At 51.1% G+C, this 20,377-nt stretch overlaps 1 protein-coding gene across 1 annotated transcript; it reads left to right on the top strand.

Moving 5' to 3' along the window:
* Positions 1-55: 55 nt before the first annotated feature.
* LOC142908042 (uncharacterized) lies at positions 56-15,349 on the top strand. Its single transcript, XM_076058200.1, has 2 exons — positions 56-10,915; positions 11,116-15,349. Exon 1 carries the CDS (start codon positions 7,993-7,995, stop codon positions 9,877-9,879), a length of 1,887 nt encoding a protein of 628 aa, XP_075914315.1. The 5' UTR covers positions 56-7,992; the 3' UTR covers positions 9,880-10,915; positions 11,116-15,349.
* The last annotated feature ends 5,028 nt before the right edge of the window (positions 15,350-20,377 follow it).

Below are 20,377 nucleotides of genomic sequence, written 5' to 3'. Positions count from 1 at the left end.
CCCCCCCCCCCCCCCCGTGATGAAAAAAATCTAACCGTCCCGGCTACGACGACACTTTGACCTCTGGGTAGTGGAGTACCTAGGACATAACAATGAACACAACATAACAACTTTGTACAAGAACCGCAAAACGCAGAGTCAATGAAAGATCCGTCCTCAGGAGCGAGTTCCAGCTGCCGGCCCATGTCTCCTATACGGGACACCGTGAGGCAAGGGCGGGCCACGCTCCTCCGTTAAGTCAGGCCTTCGTCTGGTCCTCGACACACACCCGTCCCTGTCATAGCGACCATCTGCCGGCGGGACCGTCCCTCGTCCCTGCGCGGGCCGGACAGGATCTCGAGGTTGCAGCCAGTCAACCGGTGTCTGGCCAGTAAATCTGTCAGAACCCCCTCGTCGAGTCAATAGGGATGGTCCTGCAGGCACACGGGAGGCAGATTTCTGAGGCGCGTACACATGCGACCGCCTCACAGGCTCATCGGACACATCCAATACAGGCCGCTCTGTGATGGGAGATGACGCGTCATATGGCAATACAAATTCCTTAAGGCGTGACGGACGAACATACCATATTCGACGACCGAATCGAATCCGTACAATTAGGTCCCGGAGAACCTCAATGACCCCAATGGGCCCCTGCCAGGGCGGATGAAACTTTGGAGACGTTCCCACGGGTACCATGAGGCAATGCAACCACGCTTTGTCCCCAACACACCACGGCTCTCGAGGCTGCTGCGTACGATGCAACCGTTCGTTGGCGGCTTGTTGCCGCACCTTGTTACCCAGCGAGGCCTCCCGCGCCTCTCTTAGATGGTCCAACGCCACCTGCATAGGAGCAGGCACCGTCGATGACTTCCCCTGTGTTTGCACACCCAATTTGACCAAGGCTGGCACTTCTGGTTCGCGCCCATACATCAAATAAAATGGTGAGTACCCCATCGAGGCATGCGGGGCCAGTCTATAAGCGGCCAGAGTCGTCGCAACATGCAAGTCCCAATCATCCTATGAGGCATTAACCTGGTGGCAAAGCATAGACGTCAGCGTCCTATGCAGGCGTTCAACCATCCCGTCAGTTTGCGGGTGGTACGGGGACGTTCGAATCTTTTTGGCCCTTAATGAATCACATACCTCCTTAATCAATCGTGACAAAAAATTTCTGCTTTGATCAGTGAGCAAGTGCTCCGGGGCGCCCTTATCGTAAACATATCCCTGCAAGAAAGCCTCTGCGATCGACTCCGCAGATTGGTCCACCAGTGGCCATGCCATAGGCCAGCGAGTAAGGTACTCCACCCCAACGAGCAAATACTTATGCCCCTGGGGGGTGACGGGAAACGGACCCAATATATCTAGGGCGACAATTTCGTTGACACGCGAAACCCGTATCAATTGCAACGGTACATGATAGGGTCGCGCCGGCGCCTTCCGCCGGGCGCATTCATGGCATGCTTTTACAACTCACTGAACATTGTTATACATCCCCGGCCAGTAGAATTCTTTCCCCAAGGTCAGCGCGGTCTTTTTTTCCCCTAAATGCATCAATTTGTCATGGGTATCACTAATGAGCTTCCCGCGCAAAACAATCGGAACAGCAATACAGAACTTTTGTGCTTCAACATCCCAGTGAACGAGGAGACCATCGACGAGTTTTAGAAAGGGGTGATCTTCCCATCCCATTGAGCGAGAGGCGCGAAGCCTCATCCTGGTCAGGGAGGAGTCATCCACCTGTAAGCGTTTACACTGACCCAACGTCAACCCCAACAACCCCGATCCCACAGCGGGAATCGCTTCTGGCCGAATTGAATCTGCTGCAGCGACCATTGCCGGAACGTCCTGCAGTGGCGGACCGCAACGCAGCGAGCCCTCCGTACACCGACATGAGCCAGTTGGTTGCGGCAATCTCGACAAGGCGTCAGCGTTCACATGACGCATCTCCTTCCTATGCTGGATCGTGAAAGAGTACTCCTGCAGGGTCTCGAGCCAACGGGCCATCTGTCCCGACGGCTGGTCAACCCGCAACGAGTACTGTAGTGCCGCTTGATCAGTGCGGATCAAAAAATCTCTGCCGTACAAATACGGTCGGTACAATCGAACAAAGTGCACGATGGCCAGCAACTCCCTGCGCGTTACACAATACTTCTGTTCAGCCAGAGACAACACCCGGCTGCCATATGCCACAACTTTCTCAACACCATCCACCATTTGCGACAAAACCGCGCCTATGCCTGTATCACTGGCATCTGTGCCAAGAATAAAGGTTTTTGTAAAATCATGGTATCCAAGCGGCGGTGCTTCCGCCAACGCGGCCCGCAGCACCTCAAACGATCGTTGTTCTACATCTCCCCACTGAAATTTCACACCCTTACTGGTGAGCGTGTGCAACGGCCTCGCAATCGTGGCAAAATCCTTAACAAATCATCGGTAATAAGACGCGAAGCCCACGAAGCTATGCACCTCCCCTACCGTTTTCGGTACCGGCCACGTTCGCACGCAACTCGTATTCTCAGGATCGGTGGCTACCCCAGATGCGCTAACAACGTGCCCCAAATATTTAACCGACGTCCTTAACCAATGGCACTTTTGGGGTTTAAATTTCAAACCAGCGCGCCGCACTCGGCCAAAAACGGCACACAACCGTTGCAAATGTTCATCAAAATCCTTACTGAAAACAATGATGTCGTCCAGATATTAAACACGACTCCCACTACAATCCTGACAACACGAGTTCCATTAATCGTTGGAAGGTGGAGTGGAGCCACATCGGGAGTACATTGTATTGGAACAACCCTTGTGGTGTCCGAAAAGCGGTCTTGGGTTTAGACTCCTCATCCAGGGGCAATTGCCAAAAGTCCGACAACAGATCGAGGGTCGAAATTTTTTTTGTGCCAGACAGGGCGTCTAGTGAATCATTAATATGTGGGAGCGGATACGCTTCCGCAACAGAAACCTTATTTAGTTTTTGGTAGTCAATACAAAATCACATGGCCCCGTCGCGCTTTTTAACGAGTACGATAGGAGCTCCCCACGGGCTGGACGAAGGAGAAATGATCTCCTGTTCTAACATCTCATCAACGGCTCGCCGAATACAATCTTTCTCCAGCGGACTTACACGATGGGTATTCAATCTGATTGGGGGTGCATTCCCAGTTTCAATGTGATGCCACAACAATGACGTACGACCCACATCATATTTACCTGAACTGAACACATCTTTGAATTCCACGAGCAACCCATGGAGACACGACCGCTGCACAGGCGTTAGTTCGGGGTTTTGCATCTCGCAACCAGTCCGGATCATCTCCATCACCCGGCAACATCTCACTCTGTCCCGTTGCCAAACACGCCTCCCCTTCCGGACCCAGCACTGCCGTTGCATGCGCTAACGTGGTACCCTCCTGAATGACGACCGGTTCATGTCCCGTGTTTACAATTTGTATGAAAGGGTCGCAATTTTCCGGTACAATAGTCAAAGCCCCTACCAAAGTGGGCATCCGTGATACAGCATTTGAGGGCATCAGCAATATGCCCTCCTGTTGCTCGTTGAAAGGCAACTGTTTTTTTAAAGCGCAGCGGCACAAGCATCTGCGTGGAAGGCGGAACGCGAACGGTGCGGCTCACCACGGCCTGCACCACGGCGTTCGCAACTGCGAACTTAGAAGGCGTTCCCAAAATTTTAGACATTTTCCCCTTCTCTATAGAAATCTTAAGCGGCATCCTTTGCAAAAAATCCGTTCCCAACAAACACGGTACCGCCAAGACCGTGGAAACCAAAACATTCCCCATAACGCTCACTTCCCCAATTTGAATCGTCGCGACCATACAACCCATAATACCGAGGCTGCCACCATTTGCTGCTATGCACGGCCCGTCAACCGGTTCTAGGGCCTGGGGCGAAGTTGGCAATAAGCGAAAAGTTTGTAACGAGATAAGGGTCGCAGAAGCCCCCATGTCAACAATAACCCTGACCATCACCCCTTGAATAAGTGCCATCACATCCGACGACCCAGGCGCAGCTCCCAAAACACGATGCACCAACGCACCCCACACGTCCTGACCGTGCGCAACATACGAATGAGATGTGAATGGGTGAGTTGAGGCAGATGGGTGATGTGGAAAGAGTGGCCGTGTATTGAATGTATCGCGACTCACCCAGAATCCTCGGTCCTGGGGAAATCCTCGGTTGTAGCTGGTCAGTGCCCTTGGAAGGCCACCCCTGCGCCGCCAGCAGTCGCGGGTGAGATGTCCTCTCCGTCCGCACTCGTAGCACGCCCGCTGCGTGCCACCTCCATACACCGCGGGGTGACGCAGCATGCCCACGGGTGGCACCCCGGCCGCCGCTGCAATCGGCGGCACCTCACCCACCGCCACCGCGCTCTCGGACGCGGCAGCACTCATCAGCAGGGGCTGCGCACCCACCACTGCTGGCTCGTCGCGGAGGTCCAGGTTGACTTGGATGCTCCTGGCAATCTGTAGAGATGACATGTCGTCGTCGGTGTTGCTGTCAGGAAGCGAAAGGATGACTCGCAGCTCCTTCGCCAACTGCTAAAGTTTCTCCTGCAGCAAGGAATCTAGGGCCTCCTGGTCCATCGCCGGGTATGCTACTTGAGCGAGGGCCAACAGCGCGCTGCGGAACGCAAGAGGGGATTCCGTGCCCTTCCGCTTCCTTTTGCTGGAATCTACGTTTGGCGACCGACCGTGGCTCGTACACTTTTCTCATTGCCGCGAATGCCCCGTCCAGCGTTGGCCTTGATGGTGGCATGGAATCCATTAAATGTTGCCAAGGAATCATCATCGAGGGCCGTCGGCAGTGCCCGCAGCGCAGCACCCTCAGTCCACTCCAAAGATTGATAAGCCGCTCGGAACCGTCCAATCCCCAACTTTGGCCTCGAACCGCTGCACATTAAGTCGCCGTGCTGTTCCCGACGGCGACGCTTCATCTTCGTCGGATTTCTCCAATCACTCCGACACCTGCGGCAACATCTGCTGGTCGACTTGACACCGTCGGTTGTACCTGGTCCGATGTCACAAAGCAGTTAAACGCCTCCGTCAATATCACCATCCTGGCCTCCCACTGGGCCATGAGGACTCTCCAATCTCCCAATGGTCCCGGGGTCTCGGCCCCGCTCGAACCGCTGTTTCATTCTGTAGACTCTAGTTCGACCAAGTCATCCGGAGGAGTATCAGCCACTTGGCCGGACGTGGGCAGCACGTCCTCGTCGTTGCTGTCGTCGGACGAGTCCACCGGCACGTTTTTCTTCTTGGCCGCCTTCTTTGACATCTCGGCGTGGTTCGTAGTCACTCTGACACCAAATGTAGTGTTCGATTTCACTCGGACAACTTTTGTCTTTCTTCGAACACCACTTTATTTACAACTCTTAGCATGTCCTCAATACTTCACAGTATCCATGTCACCACGGCTCGCTCGCCACCTTTGACTCTCCACTCCCCATGATTACTTCGCTTACTCCGCCACTAACTTCTTCATCTCCGCGCTCCACTATCACCATCGCTATGCTCTCTCCACTGCTAACTACTTCGTCTCTGTTCGACGCTATCACCGTCACTATGCTCTCCCCACTGCTAACTGCTTCGTCTATGTTCACCGCTATCACCGTCACTATGCTCTCCCCACTGCTAACTGCTTCGTCTCTGTTCAGCTTCGCTATCGCTATGCTCTCTCCACTGCTGGCTGCTTCTTTCCTTCAGCTCCGCTATCGCTACGCTCTCTCCACTGCTAACTGCTTTGTCTCTGTTCAGCTCCGCTATCGCTACGCTCTCTTCACTGCTAGCTGCTTCTCTTCTTCAGCTCCGCTATCGCTACGCTGTTTCCAAGCTCCGTCTCCAACTCTGTCTCCCAAACTCTGTCCTTCCAACTCTCTGTCTGCAAGCTCCCCACACTTCAATTCCCCGCTGTTGACTCCAACTTCAATTCCCCGCTGTCCACTCCAAGCTCCCCAACTTCAACAACCTCGCTCCAATTGCCGACCCCCCAATTTATCCCCCTCTCATTACTCCCCAATTAATTAACCCACGTCCCAACGGCACTCCGCGTGACCCTACACCTTTTCCTCGCCAGACTTCAAGACGCCCCTCCAGCCTTGGCAACAGCACCAACCAATCCCAGCCATCCTTGGCTCTCCCAGCTTAATTGCCCTATCATAACCTGTACTGTATTTGCCTTCACTACAGGCTGACCCAACATAACCCTTACTGTCTGTGTTATCACGTTATCAAGCTGTTTCCACTACGCACCTTCTTACTCCACTACACTTGCATGGCCGCCATTTTGTCGGCCCAGGCAGGACAGGGTTCCCGCCAAAAAGTGCTTCCTGCCTGGGCCGAGTCCAGCAGAGGGGGATCTCCATTCCTCCCAGGCGTGCCCCCATCGTCTGCTTGGAGTGCAGCATGCCGGGTCACGTCTTAAGAGAATGCTGCGCTGGCTAAGCAAGATTCTTCATGACGCCGTCATCTTCTACCCTGCCGTCCTCCGCTCCTCTGGGTCCTCAGGCGAGTTGTGATACATCCCAAAACCGGCCCTTGCAGACACATCAGGCATCGTTTTCGTGCATCGCGTCGGATTTATGTGTTGTTACTCGCCGGGTTTGTAGAGCATCAGAATAGGGTTGCATCGGGTGTTGGATGGCCATGGCGTCCGTGTCAGTGTTCTACGTTGTCAAATCGTTTTTTTTGTGGAAGTTGCGGCGTTGGGATCGTTAATTTCTGGGGGGACTGTATGGTGCATTGCTCGGGATTGTCGATGATTTTGGGGACTGTGTGGTGCATTGCTCGGGAATGTCGATGATTGTGGGGACTGTGTGGTGTGTTGCCGTCGAGTGGAGTGCTCTGTGTCCCGTGGGAATCCCGTTTTTTGTTTTTAATGGGGATATCCAAATGGCAGGTCCAGTGTTGTTCAAAGTCACTGGTTGTATCCTGCCTGTTGCTGGACCAATTTATTGGGAGATCCAAAGGGCAAGTCCGGTGCTTGCTTCAATGTCACTGGCTGTATCCTGTCTGTTGTTCGACTAATTTGTTTGTGCTAGAATGCCCCTTACGACCTTGGTGGGTTGAGGGTGCGTTGGGCTGTCATCTGGCCGTCAAATAGCGTTTTGTCCTCTCCGTTTGATTGTGTACAGCTAACCGCTGCAATGCGAGCCCTGGTAAGAGTGCCAGTTGAAAATAACTCCCCGATATGGCTGACGCGTGCGAAAATTAAAAGGAGATGCCGCGTCGGAAAGGCTGATAAAAAGGGTGCTGGTGTGCAAGTATGCTCTGTGCCAGGTGTAATGTACCTTGGTTATAGGATCACCACACACATGGGTGGCATTGGGAAATGACTAACCCCCCCGATACGGCCGATGCGTGTGTAGAGGTGTTAACTACGCGCTGTTGCGTAACCTGCGTTGCCACCAGGGCAGTGCAGCATTACCCCTGGGTACAACGGTTGTGGTTAGTCGAGGTGAAACGGATCGTGGCCAGGGTTTGGTGCGAACCAATCAGACGGTTCCACGTGGGAATGTATGATTGGTTCTACCTGGCCACGAAGGGGTATAAGACGGGTGACCCAACGGACCTCGGTGAGTTCTCTCCCTGCACGAAGACAGAAGACTGGGCTGAAGCCTAGCTAGGACCCTGGACCAGCCTTTCAGCCCTTCTAAGGGCTAAGGCTCGGCATACCCAGTGGTCAGGACCCACCGGGCCAGCGGTGGGTCAGATAGCCTCCCCTAGGTCCTAGCCGGAGGACTAGGATAGCGGTAGACGTGTGAGTCCCGCCAAGTCCGGAGGTTGTACCTCCTTAGGTATCAAGGAGGTTAGCGGTAGACGTGTGAGTCCCGCCAGGTCCGGAGGCTGTACCTCCCTAGGGTATCGGGTGAGGGGACCGAATATCCCTCTGTGTGTGTTAAGCGTTGCATAAGGAAATAATACAATAAACAGAGTGTGCCTCCTAAAGAAGTCTGCTCGTCCTTACAACACTACAACTGGAGTCAGAAGTGGTTGGAAATGGAAACCAGAAGTTCAGCCCACGCACGGAGCCAGAACGAAGATAACGCTGTCTCACCTGCAAGCACCGCCAGCTCCGCTGAAAACGCTGCCGCGTTGACGGCCGCCCAGCCACCGGTTGAGCAGCCGGTTGCTCCCCCTGCCATGGGGGACGGACTCAGGGCAGCACACGGCCGTCTCGCTCAACTCCTACACGCCGCGGCCTCCATTCTCGAAGAGATCAACTTGGAGGTTGCGGGCAGGCCGAGTCAACCGCCGGCAGACGGTCCCGCCATCGGCCGGGGCAGACATTTTGATTTTCCCGCCGGGGAACCACGTGATTCCGCCGGAAGCGGAAGCCAGGGGCATCCTGGGAACGCGGGGGGCCAATCACAACCCGCAACGTCATCAGCACACGACGCTGCGAATTCAAGTTCCTCAGCGGACGCCGCGTCATCACTGTACCGACACGGTACAGTAGACTCTATCGGCCGGGAAATCGCCGATCTCCGGCTCGAGACGGTACAAGCTGAGGGGGAGACGACGTCCGCCCTCCAACAATGCCTGCCCATCTTCCGAGAATTCACATCTGAAGGGGGCGACTGGGCGGCGTTCCAGCGTCGCTTCCTGAGCCACCAAGAGATGGTGGGCTGGTCGGACGCACAGGCGCTCCGAGCACTACCGGCCACTTTGAATGACGACGCTCTCGCCTCGCTCCTCACCATCCCCAGGCAACAAAGGGCGACTCTTCAATCGGCCCTCCGACGGATGTCCGACGTGTACGGGCCTCCATCCGACGTCCGCAGCCGATTTTACGACAGGCGACGCCGCCCTAAAGAGTCTCCGTTGGCATTCCGGAGCGCTCTACTGGCGATGGCAAGAGCGGGTTACCCTCGCATGGACGACGAGGCCATCGATGCCATCGTTCTCCAGAAGATGCTGGAGCTGGCGCGCGAGCTGCGCATCGTCATCCAAGCGGTGGACGACGACAGTATGTGCTCGCTACGAGCCGCTCGGTGCATCCACGCACATCTGCTGCTCCTCACGGGATCGACCATCGCCGCCTCGGCTTCGACGTCGGAGCCTGCCAGCAGGGACGCCGAGTTCTCCCCCGACCGGGCCTTCATGGCGACCAGGTCAACGGGCCGGCGATCGTCCGACCACGGTGGTCGCCGCAACGACCAGCAGCGGGGACGGCCTGCTCTACGCGGCGACGTGACGTGCTTCAACTGTGGCCGACGAGGCCACATCTCCTCTGACTGCCGTGCGCCTCGACGACGCCCCTCCGCATCCCGGGGCCAGGACTACAGGACGTCCACGGCATCGCGGCAAAACCAGGCAAGTCGCGACGCCTCTCACGCTCGGCCCTCATTCACACCATACACACTGCAACGCACCATAAGAAGGGCTCGCGATTCGGCGTGTGATGGGGGGTATTCTGGCGTTTGTTCGCGGCCACTCGGACCTGGGCAGTGGTCTGAGTTGGCCCATAGGGTAGTCGCGGCGACGGCAGGTTCGTCCGTGGTTGTCGGATCAATCGAGGGTGTGGAATTTCGCGTGTTGGTCGATACTGGTGCGTCGGCTACGATAATTTCAGAGTTTCCCATTGTTGCAGCCGGGACGGCTGGAGCTTCCGAAGGAGGGGGTGATGTAGAGGTGTTAACTACGCGCTGTTGCGTAACCTGCGTTGCCACCAGGGCAGTGCAGCATTACCCCTGGGTACAACGGTTGGGGTCAGTCGAGGTGAAACAGATCGTGGCCAGGGTTTGGTGCGAACCAATCAGACGGTTCCACGTGGGAATGTATGATTGGTTCTACCTGGCCACGAAGGGGTATAAGACGGGTGACCCAACGGACCTCGGGGAGTTCTCTCCCTGCACGAAGACAGAAGACTGGGCTGAAGCCTAGCTAGGACCCTGGACCAGCCTTTCAGCCCTTCTAAGGGCTAAGGCTCGGCATACCCAGTGGTCAGGACCCACCGGGCCAGCGGTGGGTCAGATAGCCTCCCCTAGGTCCTAGCCGGAGGACTAGGATAGCGGTAGACGTGTGAGTCCCGCCAAGTCCGGAGGTTGTACCTCCTTAGGTATCAAGGAGGTTAGCGGTAGACGTGTGAGTCCCGCCAGGTCCGGAGGCTGTACCTCCCTAGGGTATCGGGTGAGGGGATCGAATATCCCTCTGTGTGTGTTAAGCGTTGTATAAGGAAATAATACAATAAACAGAGTGTGCCTCCTAAAGAAGTCTGCTCGTCCTTACAACACTACACGTGCAAAGATTAAACGGAGACTCCACGTCAGAAAGGCGGCGGATAGAAAAGGGCGACAAGAAATGTCCCGAGTGCTCCTCAAAGAAGGGCTGCTGATGTGTGGGACTGTTGTTATTCTTGTCTTAATGTAGTCTGTTGTTGTTTTGGATTTTTGCAGAGGATTGCATTTTGTGTTGAAAAATTGGCAGAAAAAATACGTGATAAATGAAACACTACAATCGAGGCAGACAGATGTTGCGAATCAAGCCATATGACACAATACAAATAAGGAATAAATGCACGTGTAAGTAACACGATATAGAAAATTATTCAATGCAAATGAGACAAACAGCAGAGACAGAACATACGAGTCAGGGCATGTTAGACGAGTTCTTACGAATTGGATTTTAGATGGGCAAATGGAATAGGTTGGATAGGTTAAACAGCAACAATTGGCATCGAAATAAAAAGTTAATAATCATGAGCATCCCCACGCTGATTAATATGCTACTAAAGTAACCTTGTGAGCAAGCTGTCACGAGTAGCAAAAACACATTGTGGTAAGCAGATGTGTAGTGTAAGAAGTGCTGGTATAGTCGTCTCTTCTCTTCCATCAGCTGTCAACAGGCGATCGACGACGAGGCTGAATGAAACAGCTCCTGGCTTTCCGGTCACTGGACACGATAATCGCTATGCCGTGGGGTATTGTGAATTCTATATTTGCTTGTTGACATTGATCTCCAGTAGTTAACGAATAATTTATCAATAAATAACCGTGATAGTGTTGATATCTTAAGTCATGACTGAAATTCTATCTTTAGAAAAAAATCACAACAAATTGTGTTACACTTTGGCTCCGTGTGTATCCGTGTATGTCTGCGTGTCTTCGTGTCTCCCTGAAGGTTGGACCTGAAAATACTCGAGGTACTTAAAGCCCAATGCAGGGACAACGTAAGCATCCTCCTTGCATTTGAGAAACATCGAAGCGTCAAGTCCCTTCAAGGTCAAATCAGAATTTTTATTTAGACTGTGAAGCACTCCTTAACAATGACCAACACCCCGAATACCTCGGGAATTACACTTGATCAAACATTCAGCTTCTCTCCAAAGCCATGAGCAAAACTTACTTTTTTTTACTAACATTAATATTATTGCGTTATTTTATTTTATCAATTTATTATTTTATTCTCATTCTACGTGACTTTACCGAAAGAACCAAAGAAGATGAATACTTGGTAGATCTCGCTGAGCTAATAGCTTTTTTTACAAGCGACCTGGCCGCAAATTCTAGCTCAACGAAGTGGCTTATAATCAAGTTTTTGTGACTGCAGGGATCCATACTCTTTGGTTCTTTCGGTAAAGTCACGTAGGTATAAAATAAAATAAATTTAATTACGACGTTTTGGGCACAACACAAGCGTCTGTCATCAGGTGGGACAACCACAGCAAGAAACAAATCAAGAAACAAAGCAAGAAAGCCCACTTCAGCAATCGTTTCTTGCTGTGGTTGTACGACCTGAAGACGGACGCTTGTGGTGCGCCCGAAACGTCGTGATTTAATTTATTTTATTTTATACTTATGTGACTTTACCGAAAGAACCATAGAGTATGAAGTGGCTTATAATATAAAGATCTATAACAGCCAAATAATATAAACGCATGTCTCTAAATGTGGAGGGATAACTGGAGGACCCAGTTAAAAATCCCAGTGATCACTTTGGAAGAGAAAAAACATGCAAACAACACATATACATAAGTCAGGTTGAAACCAGATCCCTCTGTATTACTTTATTTTCGGCTTTCACAGCCTTCGGGGGTAACTCCACACTGGGACGGGACAGCCAGCATTCTGCCAGACCCACGGCTTTCAAAGTGAAGAAGATCACGACAACGTATTTAAAAGTTTAATTCCAACTGTATACGATCCACTGTATCGAACCAATTGCCGAAGAGAACTAACAGCAACAACCCGCACGAGAAACATTGCCGCGAATACAGGGTATTTTACAACACCTTACACCATGGAGTGCACCGATCACGACAAATTTTGCTGGCCAGTCCACTATATTTCAAAACAAGGGCCCGCGGTTGCTGAACTTAGTCTCTTTCTTTAATTCCCGGTGCTGTGGCAGAGGACTTTTCCTAGTGCTGTTTGTGTCAACCCATACCACAAAAAGGCAGAAGCCACTGCCATTTTTTTCTTGCTGCGTCACAGCCCAATTTTGCTTTGTTTACTTACACCACCCGGCCAATCAGCCATCAGGTTAGGTGGTAAACCTCGGTAGGCATCATATAGGTACCTTGAAGCAGACATCTCGCCTTCCAAAAGGCTTATTTTATAGCCTTCACAACTGCCCATGTCTGGGCCCAAGCCCTTCCTGCTTTTCGCCGAAAAATTCCCCAAATCAGATTTGGCATTGTGACCTTGACTAGATAAAATCGGGCTAGGCTGGCATAGTTCTCACACCTCCAGCGCAAAGGGGCACTGCACAAAAAGATGACTCGTGTATTCGTCCGAATTACAGCCATATGGCGGGAATGCATAAACGCCCTGCATGGCAACCTGTCCCAGGACGCCAATCAAGATATGTCCTTTTGTGTCTTCGTTAAGGCCTCAGACGCCACGTTCTCCAATATTTGATGGTGGAGGGCACTCCACGCCCCTGGTACCTCTGCACAGGTTTCCTTTTTGCCAATCTCGACAAAGACACTCCGTGGGTGCCATGACTCCCTTACCAGGGTCGGTACGTAATCTGCGATGTTCTTGTTTATCGCATCACATAGCCACCCTTGCAGCCAGGTGAGGGGCTTTCCACGAGGCAATGGAGCCATCCCTAATCTTCAAAGGAGTCATGCCAGCCTATACTGTAAAAAATATGAGGCCTTTGCCTGGGACCCATCTGAAAAAAATAAGCAGAGCGTATTACAGACAAAATTCATAGTCACGGTAAGAGCAACGTTAGGGGCTCCCCTCCCACCGTTCGCAGGATGTTTGTACATGGTCTCCCTCTTCACCTGGTCCATCCCACCTCCAAATGAACTAAAAAAACAATGTCTCCATACGATGCAACATATTCGCGCCTGGTGGGAAGATGTGCGCCAGGCAGTTGAGCGGAGGAAGCATTTCTACCTTCAACACCAATATTCTCCCTTCCATGGCAAGGTTTCTGGTTGTCCACCTAGCCAGCCTGCCCTTCACTTCCTTTATTCTTTCCTTCCAGTTCTTTTTTGCAGATTCCTGTCGCTAGAAGGTGACCCCCAGGATCTTAATCGCGTCTTCCTTCACTCTCAGTTTTGTTGGCTGACCATAAAAAAGCCTAGGGTCTCTAAAAATCATCATCTCGCTCTTACCCAGATTAATCCTGAATCCCGAGGCCAAATAAAAAAGCCTGGCGAGCTTCAGCACCTCCCACACCGAGGATGCCTCTCTGCAAAAAAACACGATGTCATCCATATACATAGGTATTTTTGCCTGTTCGCTACACCTATGGATGTGCACCCTTCGGATCCTCTGGTTAGCTCTGACTGCCTGGGCAAAGGGCTCCATGCACATGACAAATAAGACCGGCGACGTGGGGCATTCTTGTCTCACCCCCCGACCTCAAGTTTCACTTATTAGGTATTAACAGGGTGATTGGGCGCTAGCTCCAAAGGTCGCTGCGGGCCCCCTTCCCCTTATAAATATAAATAAGGCTCTGGCACTGGACCCTCTGCCAAGACCTCTTTATACAACTGCAAGTCGTGCTTGATGGTGTCCCAGAATTTGTCGTAAAATTCAGCCAGTATTCTGTCCTGTCCTGGCATCTTGTGCCGACATAGACCTCTTACTGCCTCGTCCAGCTCCTCCATCTGAATGTGTTTATTCATCTCCTCAGGAGCCTTGATCTCCCCAAGGAAGAAGTATCGGGCTCCTGCCTCTGTCGTCTTACATCCATACAGTTCTGCGCAGTATTCCCATGCAGCCTCAACAATACCCTCTGTCTGCATCAGTCTGCCCAGGCTTGGGCTGATCAGCTCCTGGATTGTGCTTTCATTCTTCCTGCACTTTTGACCCGTGCCCTAAAAACGAGCTGTGCAATCCGTTTTTCCAGCGACAAGGAGATTTTGATTTGAAGCTTTCATGACTGCAAGAATCCATACTTTGGTTCTCTCGGTAAAGTCACGTAGATATGAAACAAAATAAATCACGTTTCGAGCGCAACACAAGCATCTGTCATCAGGTGGGAAAAACATGGTCTGCTGCTGAGGCAGACTATTTTAAAAAGGTTTGAAATGGGTGTAGCTCAAGGGTCATAGATCATCGGAAATTGTTCGATTTTTTTTGTTTGTGACTTTTGTTTGGTGTAATTTCATTAGTTGTTTATTCATTTTTATATTTAAATATGCTTGGTAGTGGCTGTATTTAAAATTTGTTCGTAATTTAATTAATGTATAGTGGTATTTCTGGATGTCACTGCACGCCTCTGGATGTAGTGCCAGCGCCTAGAGATAGGGGGCGAGATTGCCAGGTACGGGGTTCAGAGGGGGCCATGGACTCTGGTTGAACCCGGAGGTCTGGTGACCGGAGGAACCGACCCGGGGACCCCCATAGAGGGGGCTGGGGGGGGACCATGTGTCCAGGGACAGGTCCTTCTCGAGGCTTCGAGAAGGTGGGCGTGGAAGGGCGGAGCGAGCCCCGGGGACTTGGGATATAAGCGGGAGCCTTGAGCGGCATCAGGGCCATTGTCCGACTGAAGAGCTCTACATCGTCGCCTGGAAGAGGAGCTCCAACTACGGGACCCGGACCTGAGCAGGGGTCCGGTCCGTGATAGCCACCTCGTGTGTTCAGAGTAGCTAGCCCGGAGAATATACCTCCTCAGGTTATCTGGTAGAAGGGGCAGTTACCCCTTTATGTTAGTGCTATTGTTAAATAAACGTGTTGCATCCAACAGAAGTTTATGTCTCCAATTATACCCACTACAAATGTACAGCGTTCTGGGATGCAATGACCATGATTGACGCAATATTAAATAATTATTAATTATATTCCGTATTTTTATTATAGAATCAAGGATAAAAATGTATAATGCAATTTTCGTATGTGTAGATTGATACTTTTAATATATATGTTATTATTGTATCTCTCCCACAATTCATAACACCGCCAGCATATAAACACATCCCAGTTCACCATGTATAAACATTGCACCCTTCCACGATAATCACAATCCTCTGGCAGGGTGAATACATCCACTTTGGCTTCACACACAAAGTGGTATGACTGGTGAAACGAGGCCATGAAGAAGGCTGTCGCTGGTGTAGGCCAATTTGTTTCAAAGACAATGCATTCATTTTATTAGAGTGTTTGTTTCCATGTTTTTTTCACAGATACGTGTGGTTAATGCGGACTTGATTCCTTGCAAAAGGTATCTATTTGGTGTTTGAATATCTTAATACCTACCGTTGTATTAACAGAAAGGATAAAACCTATTATTTTTCATACTGGTAGATATTTTATCACCACCTAGACCAGTGGTCAGCAAGCAGCGGCTCCAGGGCTGCATGTGGCTCTTTAAGTGACTTCTTCGTGGCGTTGTTTATTAAGAACCACTGTCTCGTCTTCACGACATGCATTGTGCCTATTGAAATATTGAGGGTCTTTTTTTGCAGAATTCCAAAAAATAGATACAGGGTATATTCTTTTTATTTTGGGTGAGGATTTGCTCTCAACCCACTTTCTAATCGAGAACCACACACTCCGAACCACAGCACTCACTAATCAATCACGGACATGGCACTTCATGTAAAGTTAACGATAGTCTAAGTGTCATGTGTCATGGTGTTTTGCTTTCTATGGTGTTCATGTTCACTTCTCTCAAGATCCACAACTAAGAGCCACAATCATCGCTGAGCCACCAACTTTATACCCCACCCATAGCCCAGGATGGAGGGGCTGAGCGAAGGTTTGATGAGCCGAGTGTAACAGCGCCATGGAGTTGGCACTGTAAAACGACAGAAGCCCCACATCCCAGTCCAGATGAACCCCAACTCTCTGTGGAGGCTCTGACACCGAAAGAGAGGTCCTCACCCCACCATGAAACACTGAGAAGCTGTCGTCAATTTTCTGTAGACTCCAGGAGACGTCACTCCCTCCAAGGTTGCACCACGTCCTCTCCGTGGGATCGTCTCATACGCAACTCCACTCTGAAACCACAACCCCGTACTCCCCACATCCATCTCCCAGTAGTGCTGACCCAATGAGAAGCTCTCGGAACACAGGGCTTGTGGCCAGCACTCACACCGATCTGGGTGATGGGGGCGGCCCTGAGCGACACCGCACATTGTCACCGTCCTGAGATCCAAGGAAATCTGATGATTGTTGTTGGCTGAATTTGTATCCAGAGTCGGTGAGCGTCCATCTGCAATAGCAACGACACTCGCATAGCAGTCATAGTAACACATACGGAGTAGCAGCATGAGGAAAACACTTACTGTGTAAAAATACTTATATTAATGTATAAATCATACATTAATACATGAAAAACGCACAATGATTTTAACATGTGTAGTGATATCGAATCGGTCACGTAGCAGCATAGCCCTGGCTGCTGGCAGGGAAGGGGATCTGCAGCTTACAGCAGCCCGGACTGACAGCAGGCCAGGTGATAGACCAGAGAGGGATCTCGGGGAAGGGTCACGGAAGGGGCACATCGAGAACCCGCTAGTAGGTTCCAGAAGCGGGCGTGGCCAGGGGCGGAGCCAGGCCACACTGACAGTATAAGAGGGGCCCTGGAGGAGACCTCGGGGATATCGTTTGGAGTGGGATCCCGTCGTGTTGCTGGAGTCTTCGCCAACGTCTCCGTCTTCACCATCTCGGCATCGCCAGTCAGGCAGTCTTCCAGCTGTCCTGACTGGGAACCGTAGTTACTAAATGTTAACTGTCAGGCCGTGTTAATAAACATAGTGCCTTCTACTATTAGTATCTCCGGGTCAGTCACCACACATGTGTAGTGACATTTATTGGGTCACTATGGTGATAAGCGCCATCTACTGACAGAGAGAGGAATTGCGTGTGTAGTAGCCCTCTCTGCCATCAGAGTACACGATGTCATGGTTCTGTGGGCTGGCAGAGTGGGGGGGGGGGGGGGCACTTGAGGATGGCTGGCAATGGCACGTGATAGGGCAAGGTGAGGATTTAGGCCAAAGGTGACAGAGGCGACACATGTTGTAGGTCCCAGAACCTTCTAGTGAGTTCGAGAAGGGGGCGTGTCCGAGGGCGGAGCAGGGACACACTGAGGGGCATAAAATGGGAGTCCCGGGGCTGCATCGGGGCTGTTTGCTGGAATGGAACCCCCCATGCTACATCTTCTCTTCAGTCTTCGTGCTCAGCATCGTGGGTCAGGCAGTGTGCCACCTGACCCGTTTGTGAAGTTACACCGTTGTGGTTGCCGTTTATGTAGTTACCCCTTTGTGGTCGTAGAATAAATGTGTTGCCTCTTGAATCAGTGTGTCTATCAAGAAATTCACTACACATGTGGAATGAGTTCAACTGAGTCGCAGATGTAGACTTAGAGTAACACATTTATTCAGTTCCAACACACTGGGTAACTTCCCCTCAACAGAATAACAACCTAAGGTGGTGACCACCCGGCTAACTACACTAGTTACTACGTAACTGCTACGACGGACTGGGACCAACGACTTCAGCCCGGGTCCACGAGTTGGAGACTCGTTGAGCAGAGAACGTAGATAAAGGGTTTCTTCCAGGATGAACAACAACCCTGGTCCCTCTCGGGACTCAACTTATATTCTCTGTGGCGTGGCCGGCTCCGTCCTTGGCCACGTCCACCTTCCAGAATCCTCGGGAAGGATCTCGGTCCCAATCACGTGACCCCCCCTAGCCCCCTCGTGGGGCCCCTTTGTCAACTTAACCGGTCACGTCCTCCAGAGTAGACCAGAGTGCCATGGCCTCACACAACCTCATCCTTTGGTCGGCACCCACACACCCTGTCCTGTAGGGTCAGCACTGCACTTAAAGCGTGCTGCCATTTAGCACTATTATTCAGCACACACCGTGCCCCTCTAGGGCCGGTACTACACCCACAACATTGTGGTATACTACGATGTCGTTACACCGCACGCCGTGCCCCTCTAGGGCCGGTACTGCACCCAAAGCATGTTATCAAACGATGTCACTACACATCTATGACAAAGGCATACTAGTATATGTACATAAATACTAACCAATGCTAGTATGTGTACAAAAACACTAACAAATACTAATACGTGTACACAAATAGTCTCAAATACTAGTATGTGTACTCACATACTAACGCATACTAGTGTGTATACACACATTCTAATGAATACAGGTCTGTGTACGAAAGAATCATACTCATAGCACCGTGGACTGTGTGCAGTAGCCATGAACATTAATGATCATGCCAGCACCAAATGTTAATGCCACTCTTGTAGCGTCTCTCTATATACACGACACGTGTCCAATTGTCATCACAGCCTCTCACAGTAACATCCTGTTGTATACGGCCCTTTCTCCATCTTTAATATCAATACCAATATTTGCCCATATTTGTTTTCGAAATAATGAATGAAAACGACAAGCATAAGCAAGCAGCATATGGAGGTCATGGAAGGGCTGTTGAATTGAAATTAAAAATAATAGGCTCACGGGAAGGCTGGGAATCCATAGATAACACTCCCCCACCGCAGCTAGATGGATAACACACCACACGTGCAAGGAGAGAGGGGGGGGGAAATTCCTTGCTAACGAAGGCGTCAGCAGACCTCAGCAAATAAATTAAGTTGGGGAGATTACAAGACATGGGCACACGGAACATTGACACTAACACTAATAACCTTAAACGGACGATGCCCTTGCCCGTTACCCGACCCCACAGACACGAAAATTAATAAAAACTGAGGAAGGGCCGTTGAATTGAAATATATACATAAATGATAAAAACCAGAGCCAAGAAATAATTGCAGCCACCTATGCTCACGGCAAAGCTAGGACTCCGTAAAAAACCCTGTTGAACATAAAACAAATAATAATTGAGTGATGGTGAACCAAGGGCAACGGAGAGAAGGAGAGATGCCTTTGTCTTCCCGCAGCGTGAGAGAGCAAAGATAGCATCAGAAGGCAAGGAATTATCACAGGCTATCTGTGTTCAAGGGAGAGCTAAACCTAATAAACGAACGCACACGCGAGTGCACACACACACACCGGCCACGCCCTCCACGGCGCAGAGCGGATAATTTTCTTTTGAATATAACGGCTGAACCATCATTTTCAAAAGTTCAGTTCAAACCGGGAACAACAGCGAGCTGCAGAGCAGGGGGCGGTGAGCGGAGGCCAAAGGGGCCCCGCGACCAACTGACGATGGCGAGGCTCGCAGGGTAGCGAGGTGCCACCGAGTGTGATTTCAAAGAGCTGAAAAGACAGGATAACGCTGACATTTTATTCTACGTTGAGTCCAGCTGCAGCGCAGTCATCCAACAGTGGAGAGATCCTGCTGTCAGCGAACCAGAGAGAGCGCGGGCGACACAGCTCATCACCCAGCAGCGGAAAGAGTCTCCCAGCCGTCTTTGTCTTCCTGCAGCACATGATAAGAATATGCATATGCTCAAGAGAGCACCTTCCCTTGAAATAAATCAAACACATCGATGGAAAACTAACACAACAGACCTCGAGTCATATACAGAATCATAACTGTAAGACTATGATGGAATAAGCTGTGATGGAATAAAATGTTAACTTAAAAAAAACCTTAACCATTTCTTCGTGCGTCGGGGAAGGTCACAGGAGGGAATCTCGCCCTCCCTCCAGATTGTGTAACACAGACAGAGAGACGCCCTTGAGACGATTTGTAACACCTGTTTTTATGGTTTATGGAAGAGGAGGGCAACAGAACTGTGCCGTAAATGATGCACACACGGACATACATACGAACGGACACATACGGACGTACGGACGGACACACACTCCAGACCACGACACACAGCTAAATAAAAGGGAGGAGCCAAGAGGAGGGATTTTGACATAAAAGAGGACACTACAGCATTGAAAGCTCACTCATCAGCAAGCGGAGGACCAGCTTGCCAGCTCGGTGTATCCCTGCGGGGGATCGGCCGCCACCGGTGCAGAGAGGAGGTCTCTGCTGCCCG

The sequence above is a fragment of the Petromyzon marinus genome, assembly GCF_048934315.1.
Source record: "Petromyzon marinus isolate PM22_M1 ecotype Great Lakes invasive population chromosome 68 unlocalized genomic scaffold, UKy_Petmar_22M1.pri1.0 chr68_unloc.1, whole genome shotgun sequence".
Classification (NCBI taxonomy): domain Eukaryota; kingdom Metazoa; phylum Chordata; class Hyperoartia; order Petromyzontiformes; family Petromyzontidae; genus Petromyzon; species Petromyzon marinus.
Note: the sequence above shows the minus strand (reverse complement) of the source record. Positions and strands in the feature narration are given on the sequence as shown.

Coding starts and splice junctions, on each gene's coding strand:
- LOC142908042 (XM_076058200.1), top strand. CDS start 7,993: ATGGAAACCAGAAGTTCAGCCCACGCACGGAGCCAGAACGAAGATAAC.